General features: G+C 40.6%; 1 protein-coding gene across 2 annotated transcripts in view; it reads left to right on the forward strand.

The window, feature by feature from the left end:
• The window catches only part of slc12a5a (solute carrier family 12 member 5a), a 113826-nt gene that overhangs the window by 16019 nt on the left and 81600 nt on the right, over positions 1–16207 (forward strand). The window contains exon 2 of one of the 2 annotated variants that reach the window (XM_027000666.2): positions 5469–5504. The exons of the other annotated variant lie outside the window; for it this stretch is intronic. Within the exon in view, the coding sequence (XP_026856467.2) occupies positions 5469–5504 (36 nt within the window). The remainder of the gene's footprint in view (positions 1–5468; positions 5505–16207) is intronic. 2 annotated transcript variants of the gene reach the window in all.

Below are 16207 nucleotides of genomic sequence, written 5' to 3' on the forward strand. Positions count from 1 at the left end.
TTGAGAAACTTATATTGTGTGAATATATTGCCTGAGGTAGGTCAGGAAAATGAACACCTATTAGCTCCATTCGTGGCCGCGAACTGGGGTTGAACAAAGAAAGGCAGAGATGGAGCTCAAGATATCCACCTGAATGGGAGGTGGAAAGCGAGATCTAGTTAAGGGTGAAGACCTATGGGTGAAGGAATTCATCCCATAGCCTTGTGCCCTGGTGGAGAACTCTCTGAATGCCTCCAGTGAGCCAGTGCCTTCTTTACCCTCTGCTGTCTGGCCTTGATGTGTCTTGTAGCGGTTTAACACTTTATTAAATTCTCAATCATAGTTAACCAGATTAATTAGGGCAGAAACGCATTGCAGAGACATGTGACAGAAAATTTGCTGCCTCTACCTTCATAATGCTAATACAGATATAGAGTTATGGCCCACGAACTCATAACTAAGATATACAGCTATGGCCAATACAAGGGTGGTTGCTTCACTCGGAGCCCTGGTGACATGTCTGATAAGTCTACTTATCAAACCAAACAACGACCAAAAAAGAAAACTTATTAACCATACAAGATTTGTGGTGAGAATCTAGCATGATTAAAGTATAACAGGAGAAACTTATGCAACAGCTGGAGGAAGAAATACTTATAGGATTGAGGAGGATGCATTGCAGATGGGAGGAAAACATTACTGATCTAATTTTGATATATCAACAGTAGCGCAACGTAAAAGGGAAAATGCCTGCCCTTACGACTCGTTGGGCTCGACCATGTCAACCTGTCTGGGTGGCACTGAGGGAAAGTGTCAGTTTTCATCAAACCAAAATGAGTGTCCATTTTCCATTGCAGTGCTGGCTAGACCCTGTGCGAGCGATATAGGCCAATGACAACTAGGATTCTTGATCTGCAGGATTTTTTGGAACTGGTTTGGTTAGGCCTATCCCAAAAGACCTAAAACTCTCTTTCAGAAGTAGGAGTTTGGGGTATTAGTGGTCATGCGTCTCGTCCTTGCTTTTGATGATTCTGGAATGGTGTATCGACTGCCATTCAATAAAACCTCAATCTCAGTCAACATAGCAAGGCGAGTTTGATTGATATAAGATATGATGAGTGAATTCAGACAAATACAAGCTAATATATAAGGAAATAAGCAGAATCAACTAAACAAAGAAAATGTAAAGAATAAAATAGGGTAACATGGAATCCGAGTCTGTTCTAACCACTGGGCAAGAGGCTATTGACTTAGTTTCAAGAAAAAACTTTGAATCTTCTCTTTGCTGAAGAAATGAAGAGGGAGGTCACTCATTCCCTGCATGTCTTCTGCTCCTTCCCACTTCACACTTCCCACTACTGAGTAGAGGGTTGAACTTTTAGGTATATGTTGGAGAAAGGGCATGCTTTGGTTCTTGTATATTTAAATCGTTTTCAAGCTCATGGACAGTAAATTTAGTTTCTTTCCTGTTTTCTTGAAGTTACAAACTTCAGACTTTAATATATTTTGACTAATTGTTTCATATAATATTTCTATAGCAATAATATTTCTATAGTTAGGAGTGGTTAACAATTTGTTTACAATAAACATAATGTAAGCAACTTAGAAGTGAATTGACTGTGATGAAAAATGCAAATGAATAAAGAACAATAAATGAAAAGCATAATGAAACAATGGACACTTAACAAATAATAGAAGCAAACATCACAATTTGAAGATTATTTTAAAATAGCCATACATTATTGGCCGATTGCCAATAATGCATCATAGTAGGTTAAATTGCAAGTTTGTACTTTGTGAAACTATGGGACACAGAAACATTATATATATGCAACCCTGTGCCTAACACTTTCCCTTCTAATGGAGTTAAGATTGTCGTTAAACTCCTTCAGATTGCAGATATGAAGTACTATAACCAAAAGCAGTACTCACAAGGTTCTAGCCATACATGCCCTGTGTCTGAGATGAACTGACACAGCTGGCTTTCCACTCAGTTACAGAATGGTGCTAGCACTGATGACTCTCCCTCATCCATTTAATTTCTTTTATGAGTACATATCAAAGCCATCTTCACACATGCAGGAGAATATGCACAGCAAATGAACCCAAGGCATTGTGATCCTGTGGAATGCCTTTCTCTAATATGATAATATGGCATTGCCACTTTGATATGATAATTTGATGTTGCGTGACTCCTTTGTCTTCTGCCTTTTCTTAAGGACCCAAAGATTATGTAAAATAAATGTTATTAGTGTTTAAGATATAAGGTGGCATTCATGCATTTTACATGTAACCCGGCTTAAAAAAAAACCAAAAAAAAAAAACACCCGGCAGTTTTTCAGGCCAGATAATAAATGTTTCTCTTCAGTTAATAAATATATTTAATTGTATATACTTACAGTAATGGCAGTGGCCAAACAGGAGGACTGAATAGCATGTGGTTGTTTTGTAGATCTTTGTAGAGTTTTTTAATTGAAGGAACTTGAAGGCAAAATGTGCTAATGGAGCTGATGACTAGAACATGATTGTTTGGGGGCTTAAGGCAGCCCCTCACCTGTCAGTTAGGTGCAAGGCAGATAAATGGAGAATGTGCTTCCCTCACTAGGGAGACTTTTTCCTTTCTCTCTCTCTCGCTTTCTTTCTATTTTGGTGCAGTGCGGTGCCGTTGCCATAGGGGAAACGGGTTGGCGCGATGGTGGTGGTACTGGTGTGTGTGTGTGTCTGTGTGTGTGTGTGCGAGTGGGGGGGGGGGGGGGGTTATATATCTCCCTTCTCTTTCCACTAATTCTGCCTCTCAGCAGCTTAAGAACAAAGCTATGACAATGAGCCTGTCTAACCAGAAGATTTACATATCAAAGTATTCACATATTCGAAGAGGGAAACAGAGTGACAAAGAAAAATTGAGAGAGTGAGAGAGAGGGAGAGAGAGAGAGCTACAAGCAGAGAAGATCCCTTGTGTTCATGATGATATTTATTTGCATGTGAAGCACATTATCAACCTTCACAATTCTGTTTATAGAAAAGTATCCCTATCCCCTTTATATTCATAGAGGACTTGACTTCAATCATGCAAGGCCGATGATAGCAAATTTCTTTCTGCTGTATGAAAACATTGCTGAAATAGAGACATCTAATAACCCTCTTCTGTCTCATCAGAACTTTTATACACCGCAGATTGGATTTTGTCGCTACGCGGTGGTGCGATTTAGTGATCTTGTGTTTGGTTTTTGTTTAGAGAGTGACCTTACCACAGTCAACTACATGCTGATTGTAGAAGGTGAGGCAGGGTAGGCACATGGGCTTTAGAAGCAGGTTGTGTCGGTCTGTGGTGGAGCCGTGGCTTTGATTTACTAGTTGCTGTAAGGTTTACTCTCCAAATAATGGAAGGAGAGAGAGGGAGGCCAGAAGGATGACTTGGCCAATGTCCACTGGAAAGACCTCTGCAATTTCTTTTTTGCTTTTTTTTTTTTTTGCTTTTTTTCCCTCCCACTGGCATTGTTCTCTTCATGGTCTGCATGACACCACTTATACTTATTACAAATATTTGCACAAATCCCTCTTCCTGTGAGTATTCAACAGTATCTGTTTCCTATTTAAATGCATAATGCTGAGTCACTGTTTTTTCAGGTTAATTGACCCATTAAACCTTTTTTTTTCTCTCTCTTGGAAAAAGTGAATGTATGAGTGCAAGGCAATGGTACAAGATGGAGGCATTTTGACATTCTGAATTTTCTGCAGTCAGTTTTTTGTCACAACAGAGGGGGGAACCTGAGAACATTTAGAGTTCTCAGAAATTCACTGCATTTTGAGGTGGAAGGCAAATGCTGTTTCGGTGCCACCACCACTAGCAAGCAATCCAGGCTATTTTAGAGCTACCCTCCCACGCAAGGCTTCCACTCTGATTTGTAATTCCATGCAGGCCTTACATAATACCTTTTCTTATCTTTCATGCCTCATCTCATCATGGAGCTGGGGGGTGAGAGCACAGTAGAGAGAGAAAGACGCACAGTTTATTATCAGGAATGTTGGGACATCAGAGAGGTAGAATAAACTGGTTGTTTCATGCTCTCTTACTCACTCTCTCTTGCTCGCTCTCTCTTTCTCCCACACACACACGCACACGCGCGCATCACTTCACTAGTGGTAGTTATGTAAGTAACAGCACTTAGGATAAGACTTGACTGAATAGTGACCCCTCTGAAGGGTATAGGATATCCTTACGCATACAGTAATTCTTATCTTTTGGCATGACGCAGCACTACATTCTTAATGAGTTAATATTTTCTAGGATCTCTAGTTTATCAGATATCATTAGTCTGGATTAAAATATATAATAGTGTAGTCATTGAGACTTACCAGTGTAGCAAATGTGCCTTGTATCGATCATCTCACAGATGTAAGCTCAAAGCATAATAATGTACAATGTGACTTTTTTTTCCTCTCTACTTTTTTTTCTTTTTCATTTCTTTTGTGTAGATTGGTAACTGTATGTTATCTTAATAAGATACAATAGATTTTTATACCATTATGTTAATAGATATCTTGAAGCTTACATTTTGCATGTTCTCTAAGCTGTAACTTCTGAAAATGCAGTTTTTCTCAGGCTAGAAAATGTCATTTAATCAACATTTTCGTTAAGTGCCAAGGTCCTCAACCAACAATTTTACTGGGATTTTTCTTCAGTGCAAGGAATCTATTTTCTGCCTGTGTAAAAGCCACATTGTGCCTAATAAGCAAAGGGGCAGTAATGTCAAAGGTACCTCCCATTACACACGGCTCACAGGGAGCATATCACACATGGGTTAGCATTCCTACATGAGAGTTAATCATAGCATGTGTGTGAGGGTGCGGGAAAGAGATTCTGAGATAAAGGAAGACTTCCATCTCCCTTAGCCCTGTTCCTCTCTCTCTCTCACTCCAGAGTGTACTGATTGGCATCAAAGGAGGGATGGGCCCAGTGCCATGCTTATTTTAATTGAAATTGATTTTGTCTGTGACAAAGAGAAGCAGGGCTAATAGATAGCCGTGCAACTAGACGAAATGCACAGAGCCCCCAGATTTGTAGTAGTGCCCATGGCTGGAGTCAAATTGAAAACTCAAGCTATGATATCCTATGGGAAATGGAGAGAGCAGATTAGGCCCCTCACCTAGTCAGTGTCTCTCTCTCTCTCTCTCTCTCTCAGGCACACACACAAACACACACACACACACACACACACACACACACACACGCACACACTCAAAAGCAAGCTTTGAGCTCTCTTTTCGACAGGCCGAAACAGATCAGATTGTTAAGCACATACATTTTGACAGGAACCATGGAAGTGTTTTTTTTTTCAGATAAAAACTGGGGATTTACAGTCTCTCTCTCTCTTTCTCTCTCTCTCTCTCTCTCTCTCTCTCTCACTCATCCCTCCCTGCTCCCTTATTATTCTGCCTATCTTCTGCATTTCCTCTTTTTTAGTCCTTACTCTTGGTTTCTCTTGCAGCCTGGTGTGGGGGTGCAACACATGGGGCCATTTCTGGTAAGAGGATGTAACGTGTGTGTAGGTGTGCATGCGAACAAAAGCTCTCTCTCCCTCTCTCCGTCTGCCTTGCTGAGAGCCACGTTTGTCCCGTGGAGGCTATATGTGTCCTGCTGCATCACTTGCAATCAAGTTGCCCGCAATTGGCAAACCTATTAGCACTTGTTCGTAATTGAATCAGGCCAGGACAATTGTCACAGTGGTTGTGTTTTATTAAGTCCAATGTTTGGCTGAAAGTGTTTCTGCCAAATGACCATCTCCCTCTCTTTCCACCACTCTTCCCCCAGGCTTTAAGGGATGCAAAGGTCAATAGCACTGTTTGCACGGGAGGGAAGACTAATTTGTAAATTTGTAAATTCAGGGGCCACATTCCCACATGCTGCCACGCGGGCCCACACCTTCTCTCAGCTCAGTAAACCCACATTTAATGATGCTGGAGCATTTTTGCCCCCCTCCTGCTCAGTCTGCTGTTGAGACAGCATCACCAGCACAGTGTCTATTGCAAAGTGGGTGTGCTTTAAGTGGCATCATTCCAAGCAGCTATATGTAAACTACAGTTATAACTTTCTGTATTTTTTTTGGAACCTGGGTGATTTTTTTTCTCTCTCTTGCTTTCCTTGACCTTAATGTTTATCTGTTCTCACTGACACTCAAAGGATGATTGGAACATGCATACTGTGCATCCTGGGCATGTGTAACAAAGGCAGCCATCCTACCCAGGACTCAAACCCAGGGCTGACAGGAGGTAAATATGAGCGCTGACCACTGGACCAAAGAGCTAGCTCTCTGGAATAGTAGCCAGAGCACCCATTTAAGCTTCCTAACTGATGGTGTCCATCACAGCATAGTTTAGCGATCTCCATCTAGATAAAAGTGCTCATTACTCATAGTGCACATTAGCATAATCTGTCCAATTCATGGATTATGTCATTGCTTCTGTACAATTTAATGAAAAAATTTATACAGTGAAGATTAGCAAATGTAAAGGAACAAGGTCACTGTAAAAACATTTAGTCCAAGACTACACTACTAGTGTCAGAATAATTGTGCATTGCTAGGAGATTGGTGTTAAATTGGTGTAAAACTTGCCAAAAGTGCTTTCTTTATTTGATGTCACCCCCAGGACTTTGTAAGAGGCTTAAGCACTGGCACATTCATTGGCTGGAAGTGCTGGATAAGGTGCCATGGTGTCAATGACCTTGGTTTGTAATCCTGTTTGGTAAAATGCTCTTACTCTAGGTTAGGTCTGCTCAGAATCTTTCTCTCAGGAACTCTAAACAGGATACTAGACAATCACACATTCCTCCAGTCCTTCTAGAACTGGCATATATAATTACAACAATCCAGGCTAAATTAGATGGGAATTTATCTGGATAGCTGTAAATTAATTTGGATTATATGTGTGTATGTTGCATAGTCTTCATACAATAATGTCAGAAAGATATCAGTAAAAACATTTAATTCAAGGCATTATGTATGACGAAATATTCTTAATGTCCATTAAAATTTAATTTAGTGTAAGACTAGGATTAGTCTGTGTTCAGGAAATAATTTTCAGAGGTATTACATACATGGCAGGCTAAGATGGGGAAAAAGATGCCTGTGGATCAAAGTAACCTTTTGCGGTTTGACAAGGAAAAAATATTATAAGGCGATAGAACAAAGGTAGATAGATTCAGTCTTCTGTAAGGTTATTATGTGGGATGGTTTGCCTCTTTCATTTCCTCCTGTATACCTATACAGTTACTTTTCTGTTGATGTCATTATGTTTTTATATTTTATAAGAGGTAAATGCATTAATTGAGTCTACCTTTGGTCGTGTCCCTTTCTCCCTCCCCCTCTCGCTCCCTCTGCACAGACTGATATTTGTATTGACTATGACAGACAATAGAGGGCACTGCAGACAAATCCAGCATTCCTTTGATGGAGGTTTAGACTTGAATGGGACAGATCCATTCCAACACCCTGTAGCTGAAGTGATTTACATGACAGACAAAATATCTCCACATGCTAGTCTGTAATATGACAGACAAAACATCTCCATGGGTCAATCTGTAATATGACAGACAAAACATCTCCACAGATCCAATTCCAAATGATAATGTGGACATAACCTGACTTTTGGAGTCATTTTGAATGCTAAAGTCCGTATCTAAATGCTGCTCTTTTCATTTCAGCTGTGGCGGTTGCTGTTTGTGCGTGTGTGCACACACACAGTAAAGACTGTAGAATGGAAGAGGCCAGTCTGGCAGGGCTGAACCCAGTAGAGTGTAAAAGGACAGCATGCTGTTTCTCTGAATGGATGGGAAGACAGGGACACCAGCATGGGGAAGACAGGCAAGTTAGCTTAGGTGAGGAGAGATGCTCTAGTGGAAACCCAGTGATCATTTACAGGATAGATGCTACAGCCACTACTAGAGTTACATCTATCACCAAGGAAACCAGAAAAGTACAGCACTGTGCAAAAGTCTTAGTTGATTTATTGTTTTAGCAATGGTAATATATTCATTTCAGTCTCTTTATTAAGAACCTAACAAAAATACAGGCAATATGTACAGTAAATTTGTAAAAAACACAATTTTAAGAAAAATAAAGTATTCTACAGGAAAAAGTCAACATTTAGAGCCTCCCTTGGCACACATCTTGAACTCTTTTGGGGAGACTTTCTTGAAGTTTTCTGAAGTAATCTTCTGGTATATTATACCAGGCTTCTTTCAGCACTGCCCAGAGTTCTTAGATTTAGACTCTTTTCCTGCTATTGCTCAAGTATAAGGGAAGGTTACATACTTGCCACTCTAGCCTATAGAAGCTGTTTTTAATACTACAAATTTCTGAACTGAGCAGAGTGAGTTTAAGTGGTAACTGAAGCCATGAACTAACTTGGCTTGCCTAACATCTTTGGTGAGCATCAGAAACCGCTGGCAAATGTTCAAAACATGCTCACATCTTTCCCAACATGGTGGGGCCAGTGCTGGCTCATGGAATGTGTCCAGATGATGCTGTTGCCTGGAAACCGAGCCTCAGGTGATCGCAGCATGACTGATGCTGCAGCGAAATCAACAATCTCCTGAGCCACATATGCTACACCATGGAGGTGGATGTATTGGGGGAGGTGAGGTGAGGGGAGCAGAGGAAACCCGACTTGTCTAGAGGGAGCCACAGGCACTTTATCCACCTTCGCTACTGTCACCTTTCATTGCCCACCGCCACCGCCACCGACCACAAGCTCCACAGAGACAAAAGAGGAGCTAAACAGTTGAAGGAAGACCTGTGCAACGAGCTCCAGGTGCAGGGGAGGACAGCGCCGTAGCCAAAGAAGGGAGGGAGGAGCGAAGACGGATGACAAAGACCGGAGTAAAGCGGAGAGACCATGACAGAGAGACGGGGGGGGGGGGGGGGGGGGGGGGGCTCTTCGTGCATGCCTGCTGCTCTCTATATAGGAGAGTAGTGCTGTTGCCGGGGCAACCAGTGGGGCACATGATTGGTATTTGGAGCAGTGCTCCAGTGGCAACTCTGCAGAGGATTTGATGTTGAGTACACATCTGGGCTTGACTAATATATCATGCGCAATAAACCCCACCTCAACTAATATATATCATGCGCAATAACCCCTACCTCTCTCCTTTTTCTCTACACTTTGCATTGCCTTTCCCTTCTATCTGGTCTCCAAAACCACGAGACACGCTGCCAGTGAGGACATCCCTTTTTTATTAAATCTTCTTTTATTGCCATATGCTTGTCCTTCTTAAGTAACCATGAAGCACATCTCCACAATCCTTTGTACTCTTACACCCAGGAGTCTTTAGCCCCGACTCTGCTTCCAGTTCTGTCCCTGGTGTGTCATTCCTGTAGTTAAGGTCAGGGCCATGAGATATAGGTGGCTACTGTCCCCCAACAGGAAGGTGGGCCCATGTGCTACTCGCAACTCGCGGTGCCCTGCCGCTTCTTGATGTTTCTCACCAAGCACCACACAGACTACGCACATGAAAATGCACATCCCCTGAGGTGCTGTTGAACAAAAAATCTCACGCACATTTAAAGATGCTGATCAATTGCCACCATGGCAGGATGGGAGAAGGACCAAGAGACCATCTGATTCTCTGGAGATGTGTGGGAGAGAGCTGTGGGCTCACTGGGTTTTCAGTGACACTTATGTGTCTGAGATATGAACTCGGTTCAGATATGATACAGGATGCAGAAAGCTTTTCTTGGATAGATGAAAGAACCAAGCAAACAGAGGCATGCTTTTCCCATGGATGAGTGTATGTGTGTGAGAATAAGGCAGATATAGAGAGCCTTGTGCTTGTGAGACTGTACAGAGATTTTGTTTCATAGAGTTTGTGAACACACATTTGTGTGTGCGTGTAGGTTCTAGCATACGCTTGTCATGATGTCTAATTTCAGCCCCAGGAAGAGGAAGCTGAAATGCAAATGTGGGGCTCATTTGCTCACAATGCCTTAAAAAGACATGGCCAGTGGAAGACACAGTGACCTGTTTGCACTGGTTTAATTCTGCCTCATTTGGGCCAGTGTTGCTTCGTGTTATTTGAAGACTGGGTTACTGGGAAAAGGATCCATGCTGAGGTCTGATCCCTTTTTAAGGGAATATTCACTCTTCTATCACGAGAGTGTGATCTGTGTAATATCGGCACTTGAGTAGGTTGTCATATAGCCTGGAGTCATTCAGGGCACTCCAAGACTCTAAAATCACGACTGAGTGGTTGATTGCAGCCCTAGTATGGCCAGCTCAGTAACGGCACTGAGAAATGCCAGGTCCACGTAAATGCTGAAGAGGCGTTCCACACAAACATTTAAACATGGTGTGGGACTCCTACATCCTGTCCCTCATTGCAGTTTGAAGTCTGAGCAGGGGGAGAGTGTCATGTAAGACAGTAATTTCGCACAGTGAAATAAACAAGGGGAAAAAAAGTAGAAAAAATACATTAAAAGGATAAAAGATTAAAACAGACAAACAAAAATAACCAGTCATACACTGCAAAGTGTATTGTATTGATGTGTTGGTGGTAATGCTGCATAGTTAGTTAAAGACTAAAACTGAAAATATTTAAATTTTCTTTGTTTTTACTGTTATAATCTAATACACAAACCAAGTAGCTGCTGAGCACCACTTTTGGTGTGATGATAAAAATAAGGCAGCATTGTTGGTAATATCTAACTTCTTCTGTTAGAGGGAACCACAAGCAGAGGGATATTAATCTAGAATAAGTACCACTACATGACACTTTGTATCCATATTCGTCTCTATGAACAGACTGTTGATGTAGCTCAAGAGTTCATTCTTCATAGTGCTGAAGATGATCAGTGCATAATGCATAGTCTCTAGATGATCTCCAACATGATGGTACTAAAGGCCATAAAACACTTTTAGGTACAGTAAACTGTTTAGTAATGACACAGTATACAGTATAATGGCAATAAAATGTATTTAGTGGTAATCTTGTGGAATGCTGTTTGGTCATAGTGACTGCAAGCATTTGTCCAGTGCTTTCAGTACTCCTATCCTCTCATACAGAGATGACAGTGCATGAAAGAATGGAGCAATTCTGATCACGCATTGCTATTTATATATTTAATCCCATAGTCCATATTTAGTTGGCCAAGACATTAGTGCTTAATGCATGCTATTCCCATCGCTGCACTGCCTCCAACCCACCCTTATGTCCTCACACACTCCATCACCCATTCTTTCTCTTTCCCTAGCAATCCTTTTTTCCACCCTTTTTCTTTTCAGTGTTCTCATGAGAGCTGTAAAATATTCCTCTTTGGATGTAGACGAAAAATAGAGAATGTTTGTCTTCTCCTGGTGCAGAATTTGTACAGAAACCAAACATGTGCATGGCTTAGAAGTAGAATAATATGCATACTTATTTATAGTGCACCATATAAAATGCAGGAGTCATTTGGCTTATTAATTTCTTGCATTCACAACCTGTATACATCTACACAATGTGCAACCACAGAATTTGGCGAAACAGTTGCATATAGGAACATAACCTGTGAATATATCTGCATAATCTGGTGAATTTTGGTGGCAATACAATGCAATGTAATACCCCTTGAAGCACTAGTTAGCCCCACATCATTCAAGTCACTTTGGCCATTGTTTGATCACACCAGCCTTCCCATGCAGAGAATAAGCATGCAGGAAGAGTCCTGTTCAAGACCACACCCCTGCAGTGCACTACAAAAAAACTAGCTACATCTTCTCATACCATTCCATTAAGGGCAGAAAGTGAGTTCGCTAGGAGGACAACACTTATATTTGTATTGCCCCCTTTTCCTGTCTCTTAGGTCTTAAGTACAACACATTTGAAAGCACGCGGTTTAGATAAATAGACTTTTCTCTCAGTCTGTCCAGTGGCAACAAGGGTTACAGCTCAGACTGAGATTCTCGATCATAAAAGCCAAGCCAACTACAGGGTCTTGTCAGCGAGCCCACAAGGCAAGAACCTTTTTAAGCTCTAATCGGGAGTTCCCCGACAATTCCCAACGAGCTGCTCTTTGTGTGGGCCGCCGAGAGAGCTAAAAATAGAACCCGAATTAAGTATTCTAATATTGAAGTATGTATTGGTCGACGGTATCCTTAGAGCATGTCTGTCAGCCACTTACGGAAATACCGTTTACCAGGATAACCCGTAATCACAACAGCCGCAAAAACAGTTTAGTAATGAGTGGAAAATGGAGAAAGCATGGAGCAAGCATCAAAAAAGCGCAAAAGAGGAGCTGAAAAGGTACACAATAAAAATAATCCAACAGGATGAATGAAACTGCACAACTTGTTTGGCTGTCGGAGTGAGGAACAGAATGGCCGAAGTAGAGAAAAGGTATATTCAGAGTACAGAGACTTTTTATCGTTAGCTAACTTGGTAAGTTAGTCAGGTTCTTTCATTCTGCCGCTTAAATAGAGACTTTCGATCCCGTATCAAATGACTCCTAGTCCATACTAAGAGTACTATTGTGACGTTGTAACAGGGATGAGGCAGAAGGCAGAACACAAATCCAGAGAGATGTTTATTAAACACGAAGGAAACAAACGAAACAAAACCAGCAAGCTAACGACATAAACCAAAACAAATTTAAAACACGATAAGCGGGGAACAAAGTAGTAACAACGCTAGACAACGTTAGCGAGCAGAACCAGGGACCGAACAACCGTACATAGAAGTAACGTGCTATCGGTGCTAAAAACAAGGACGCAGTGTATAGAGGTCACAATAGTCGACAACCAGGCTTACTCAGCACAGGGTTTAAATAGACAAACTATCAAAGGCTAATTTACACCCAGGTGTACTCAATAACTAGAGCGGAGAGTGAAACGAGGAGGCAGAACAGAACGAAACCAAAAACAAGGAAGCAATTGGAAGGCATGACAGGTGTTGCCGTGGGAACCGCAACTCCAGGGGAGGGGCAGCCGTGCCAACTACCTTAAAAATGAAAAACATTTCAGTTAAGTGAGTGAATGTTAAATAAGGAGTTATCGAAACTATTCCTGAATATAAATTGCTTTAGGTAAGATGTATTATGCACTATTTGGGTGGTGGTTCTGCCATTTCATGCCCAACGTAATGCACTACATAGGGCGGAAATCATTTGAGATGGTGCCACTAGTCTCTGCTACCCAGAAAAAGTAAACGGTCCTGTCAACTGTTTGTAAAATATTGAAAACATTCAGAAAATTAAACTTTAGGAATAAAACTGTGCTTGTTGTTCAGAAATATATGTCCACAGTAACAGACAGCAGGTTTATTTGTCTTAGAAAAACAGGAAAGCTTAGGTTTTACTTGTAGCGATGTCTAGAAGTTTACTGATACAAGACGGGGAAAACCCAAAAGAAGCATTTAAGGGGGGTGTATATATATATATATATATATATATATATATATATATATATATATATATATATATATAATTAAATTCCTATATGGTTAACCGTTATGGTATGGTATAGTACACATATTCTCTAATTCAAGCTGGCAGGATACACTTCAGAGTTTTAGTGTTATCATGGAAGTCATGGAAGACAAGCATTGAGACCATTTTCTGTCCTGGCTCCAAGATGGTGGAATGAACTCCCATTTACTGTCTGGACAGCAGAATCCCTTGTAGTCTTCAAATGCAGACTGAAGACCCATCTATTCGTGGAATATTTAAATAACAACTGACCCTGCTCCCATATTGACTGACTAAATTAGTACTTATTGTAGGGTATTGTTTTACACTGATGTTGTTTAAACACTTATTGTTTATTACACTTATTATTGTATAAGATAGACCTTTTTGTACTTTTAGGCATCAGTAGTGATCCTTGTATTTCTACAGTATTCTAGATCATTTGCATATTGGACTCTAACCTGCTGTACTGGCTAGGATGTATTCTATGAGTAAATGACAAAGCACTGTTGTAAGTCGCTCTGGATAAGAGTATCTGCTAAATGCCGTAAATGTTTCAAGTTCAGTGAGCCATAACAAAAGACACAATAAAAATATATTGATGTATGATATTAATAAAGTATTGGTTTATATATAAGTGTTATATATTTAACCCATATATAAACCTGCTCTATTCCAACCTAAGTATTCAAGGTGAAGATTTCCTCAGGATTTTTAGCTTAAGGTTTTTAGGAATGCCTGAGGGTTTCTTGATAATGGCTTTTTGGGACTGTGCTTTTGTTCATGTTAAAGAGTGTTTTTGACCACAGGTACTAGGCAGATTCTTTCTAAGAGGATTGGTGAAAAAACATTTGCAGAGCACTACCATTTGCAGAAACATGCTAGGAAATGGCTTTGCTTCATCATCATATGCATTTGGCACTTTGCAATAAGGTAAAATCTGTCAAATGACAAAGCCATTTATGGACTAATCAGACTTTATAGTATGCTTATCAGACTTTTATGGTATGCTTTTGAATGATTTGAGCTTTTACCATACTGAAAGCCATGCTCCCTTTGATTTTTTTTTTCCACATTTGCACAATTCAAGGTGGTTTTAACATTCACACCATAGAATTCCTGAATACAAACATTTTTACCATGTAAAGGTTTAATATATAAAGTTATTTCAGCAGAACTTCATCAGAGAATAGACTAATATTATGTTTAAAGAAGTGTAAAATTAAACAAGTCATGTGATATGCTTGGCAATTTTTGCCAATACTGCTGATAAAGATTATTTGTTCTGTTTGTAACATTATAGCTGTTCTGATAGAGAACCTGAATAGGCCTTTTTTGTAAAGTCTGTCACGGATCAGTGAGATATTTCTGTTAGTCATGTAGACCCTCTCCCTTAATACAATGCCATGCTTGTCTTTTCCTGCATCAATTGTGTGTCACTGAAACTCCTTAAGAGCATTGACACCAACCCCTAGGATGTCTCCCATTACCTCAGCCGTGGCTACGCTATAGGTGGGGGCTTTCACAACTCATCAGTGCACATCTCCCCAGCAGGGCACAGTTAAGTGGCACAATACCTGCATACATCCTTTTGTACTTCCCTTCCTGTGTATTATTCATTGGGGAGGATGTCTTCAAGGTCCCCTCCAGCCATTTCTAAAGCGAATTCTAACCCCAGCTTATTAACACTTCCTGTCAACACAGTCATCCTCACGCAGCATCCCAGATACTTTATTGGGTGAGCCTCTCTCTTTCAGATTAATGTCTAATGAAAAAGTATTGTATTCACTCAGAGATTCACTCTGAGATGTATTCTTGTAACTTCCTGATTTGTACGATTAACTGGTTATCATTATAATAGTAGTAATAATGAACAAGAACATTTGCAGCTGCTTGAAAAATACACTTTGTTTATATATATATAGTGGAGACACTTACATGAATGCTAATAGTACTGTTCAAACGACAGTATCTTACTGCCTCGCAGCCTGAGTCTGACTTTGCTTGCTGATTAATGCACTCAGTTTAATTAGCATTCGGCATTGCCATTGTTTATCTGTTGCCAGTTGCACTGGTTGGCTGCCCACAGATGCCCCTGACTGTGTGACAATGCAGTGCCTTATGGTTCTGTACACATATTCAACATGCATGCTTTCGCTCAAAGGTGCATAGTCAGGTATGTAGGGGTGCTGATGGATCACTGCACAGGATTGAGTGCATGAACATAGTGCGTGTAGATCTTTGTCCATCTATGAAATGTGTGCACAGCTGGAGAATTTGTACAGATCTAAGGGTATGTCTTTCACAGTCTTATGATGAACTGAAATGGTTTGTCAGCTCATCATGTTAAGTACTTTAGCTATGGTGGTGTACAAGCAAAAGTATCATTTACTCATTACTCATTCAAGTTTGATGAAAGTTTTATGTTTGTCAGATAGCCTCTGCCCAGTGCATGCCTCCTACATGGACATTGTGTGTATGTGTATGCTCCATCTTTGTCTTCTCCAGCATGTTTGCTCTCTATTAGGTGTAGAAGACGGATTATGCCCACATCACTGCCAAGAAGCAACATTAATCCTGAGGCCTCACCCAAGCCTGTTTGAATTCCCACAAACCTAAGGGGATGTGGATGCTTATGATTGCTGCTTTATCTTACTGCTGTTTTATCATACATGTTCATTAAACATATACGTATACGCTACTTGAGCTTAATATGCACCATATATCGGATTAGATCACTTTTTATTGGCTTTGATTCTCTTAGAAAAACTGCAGTTTCTTGTATCATAAGT

Source organism: Electrophorus electricus, chromosome 3 (assembly GCF_013358815.1).
Source record: "Electrophorus electricus isolate fEleEle1 chromosome 3, fEleEle1.pri, whole genome shotgun sequence".
Classification (NCBI taxonomy): domain Eukaryota; kingdom Metazoa; phylum Chordata; class Actinopteri; order Gymnotiformes; family Gymnotidae; genus Electrophorus; species Electrophorus electricus.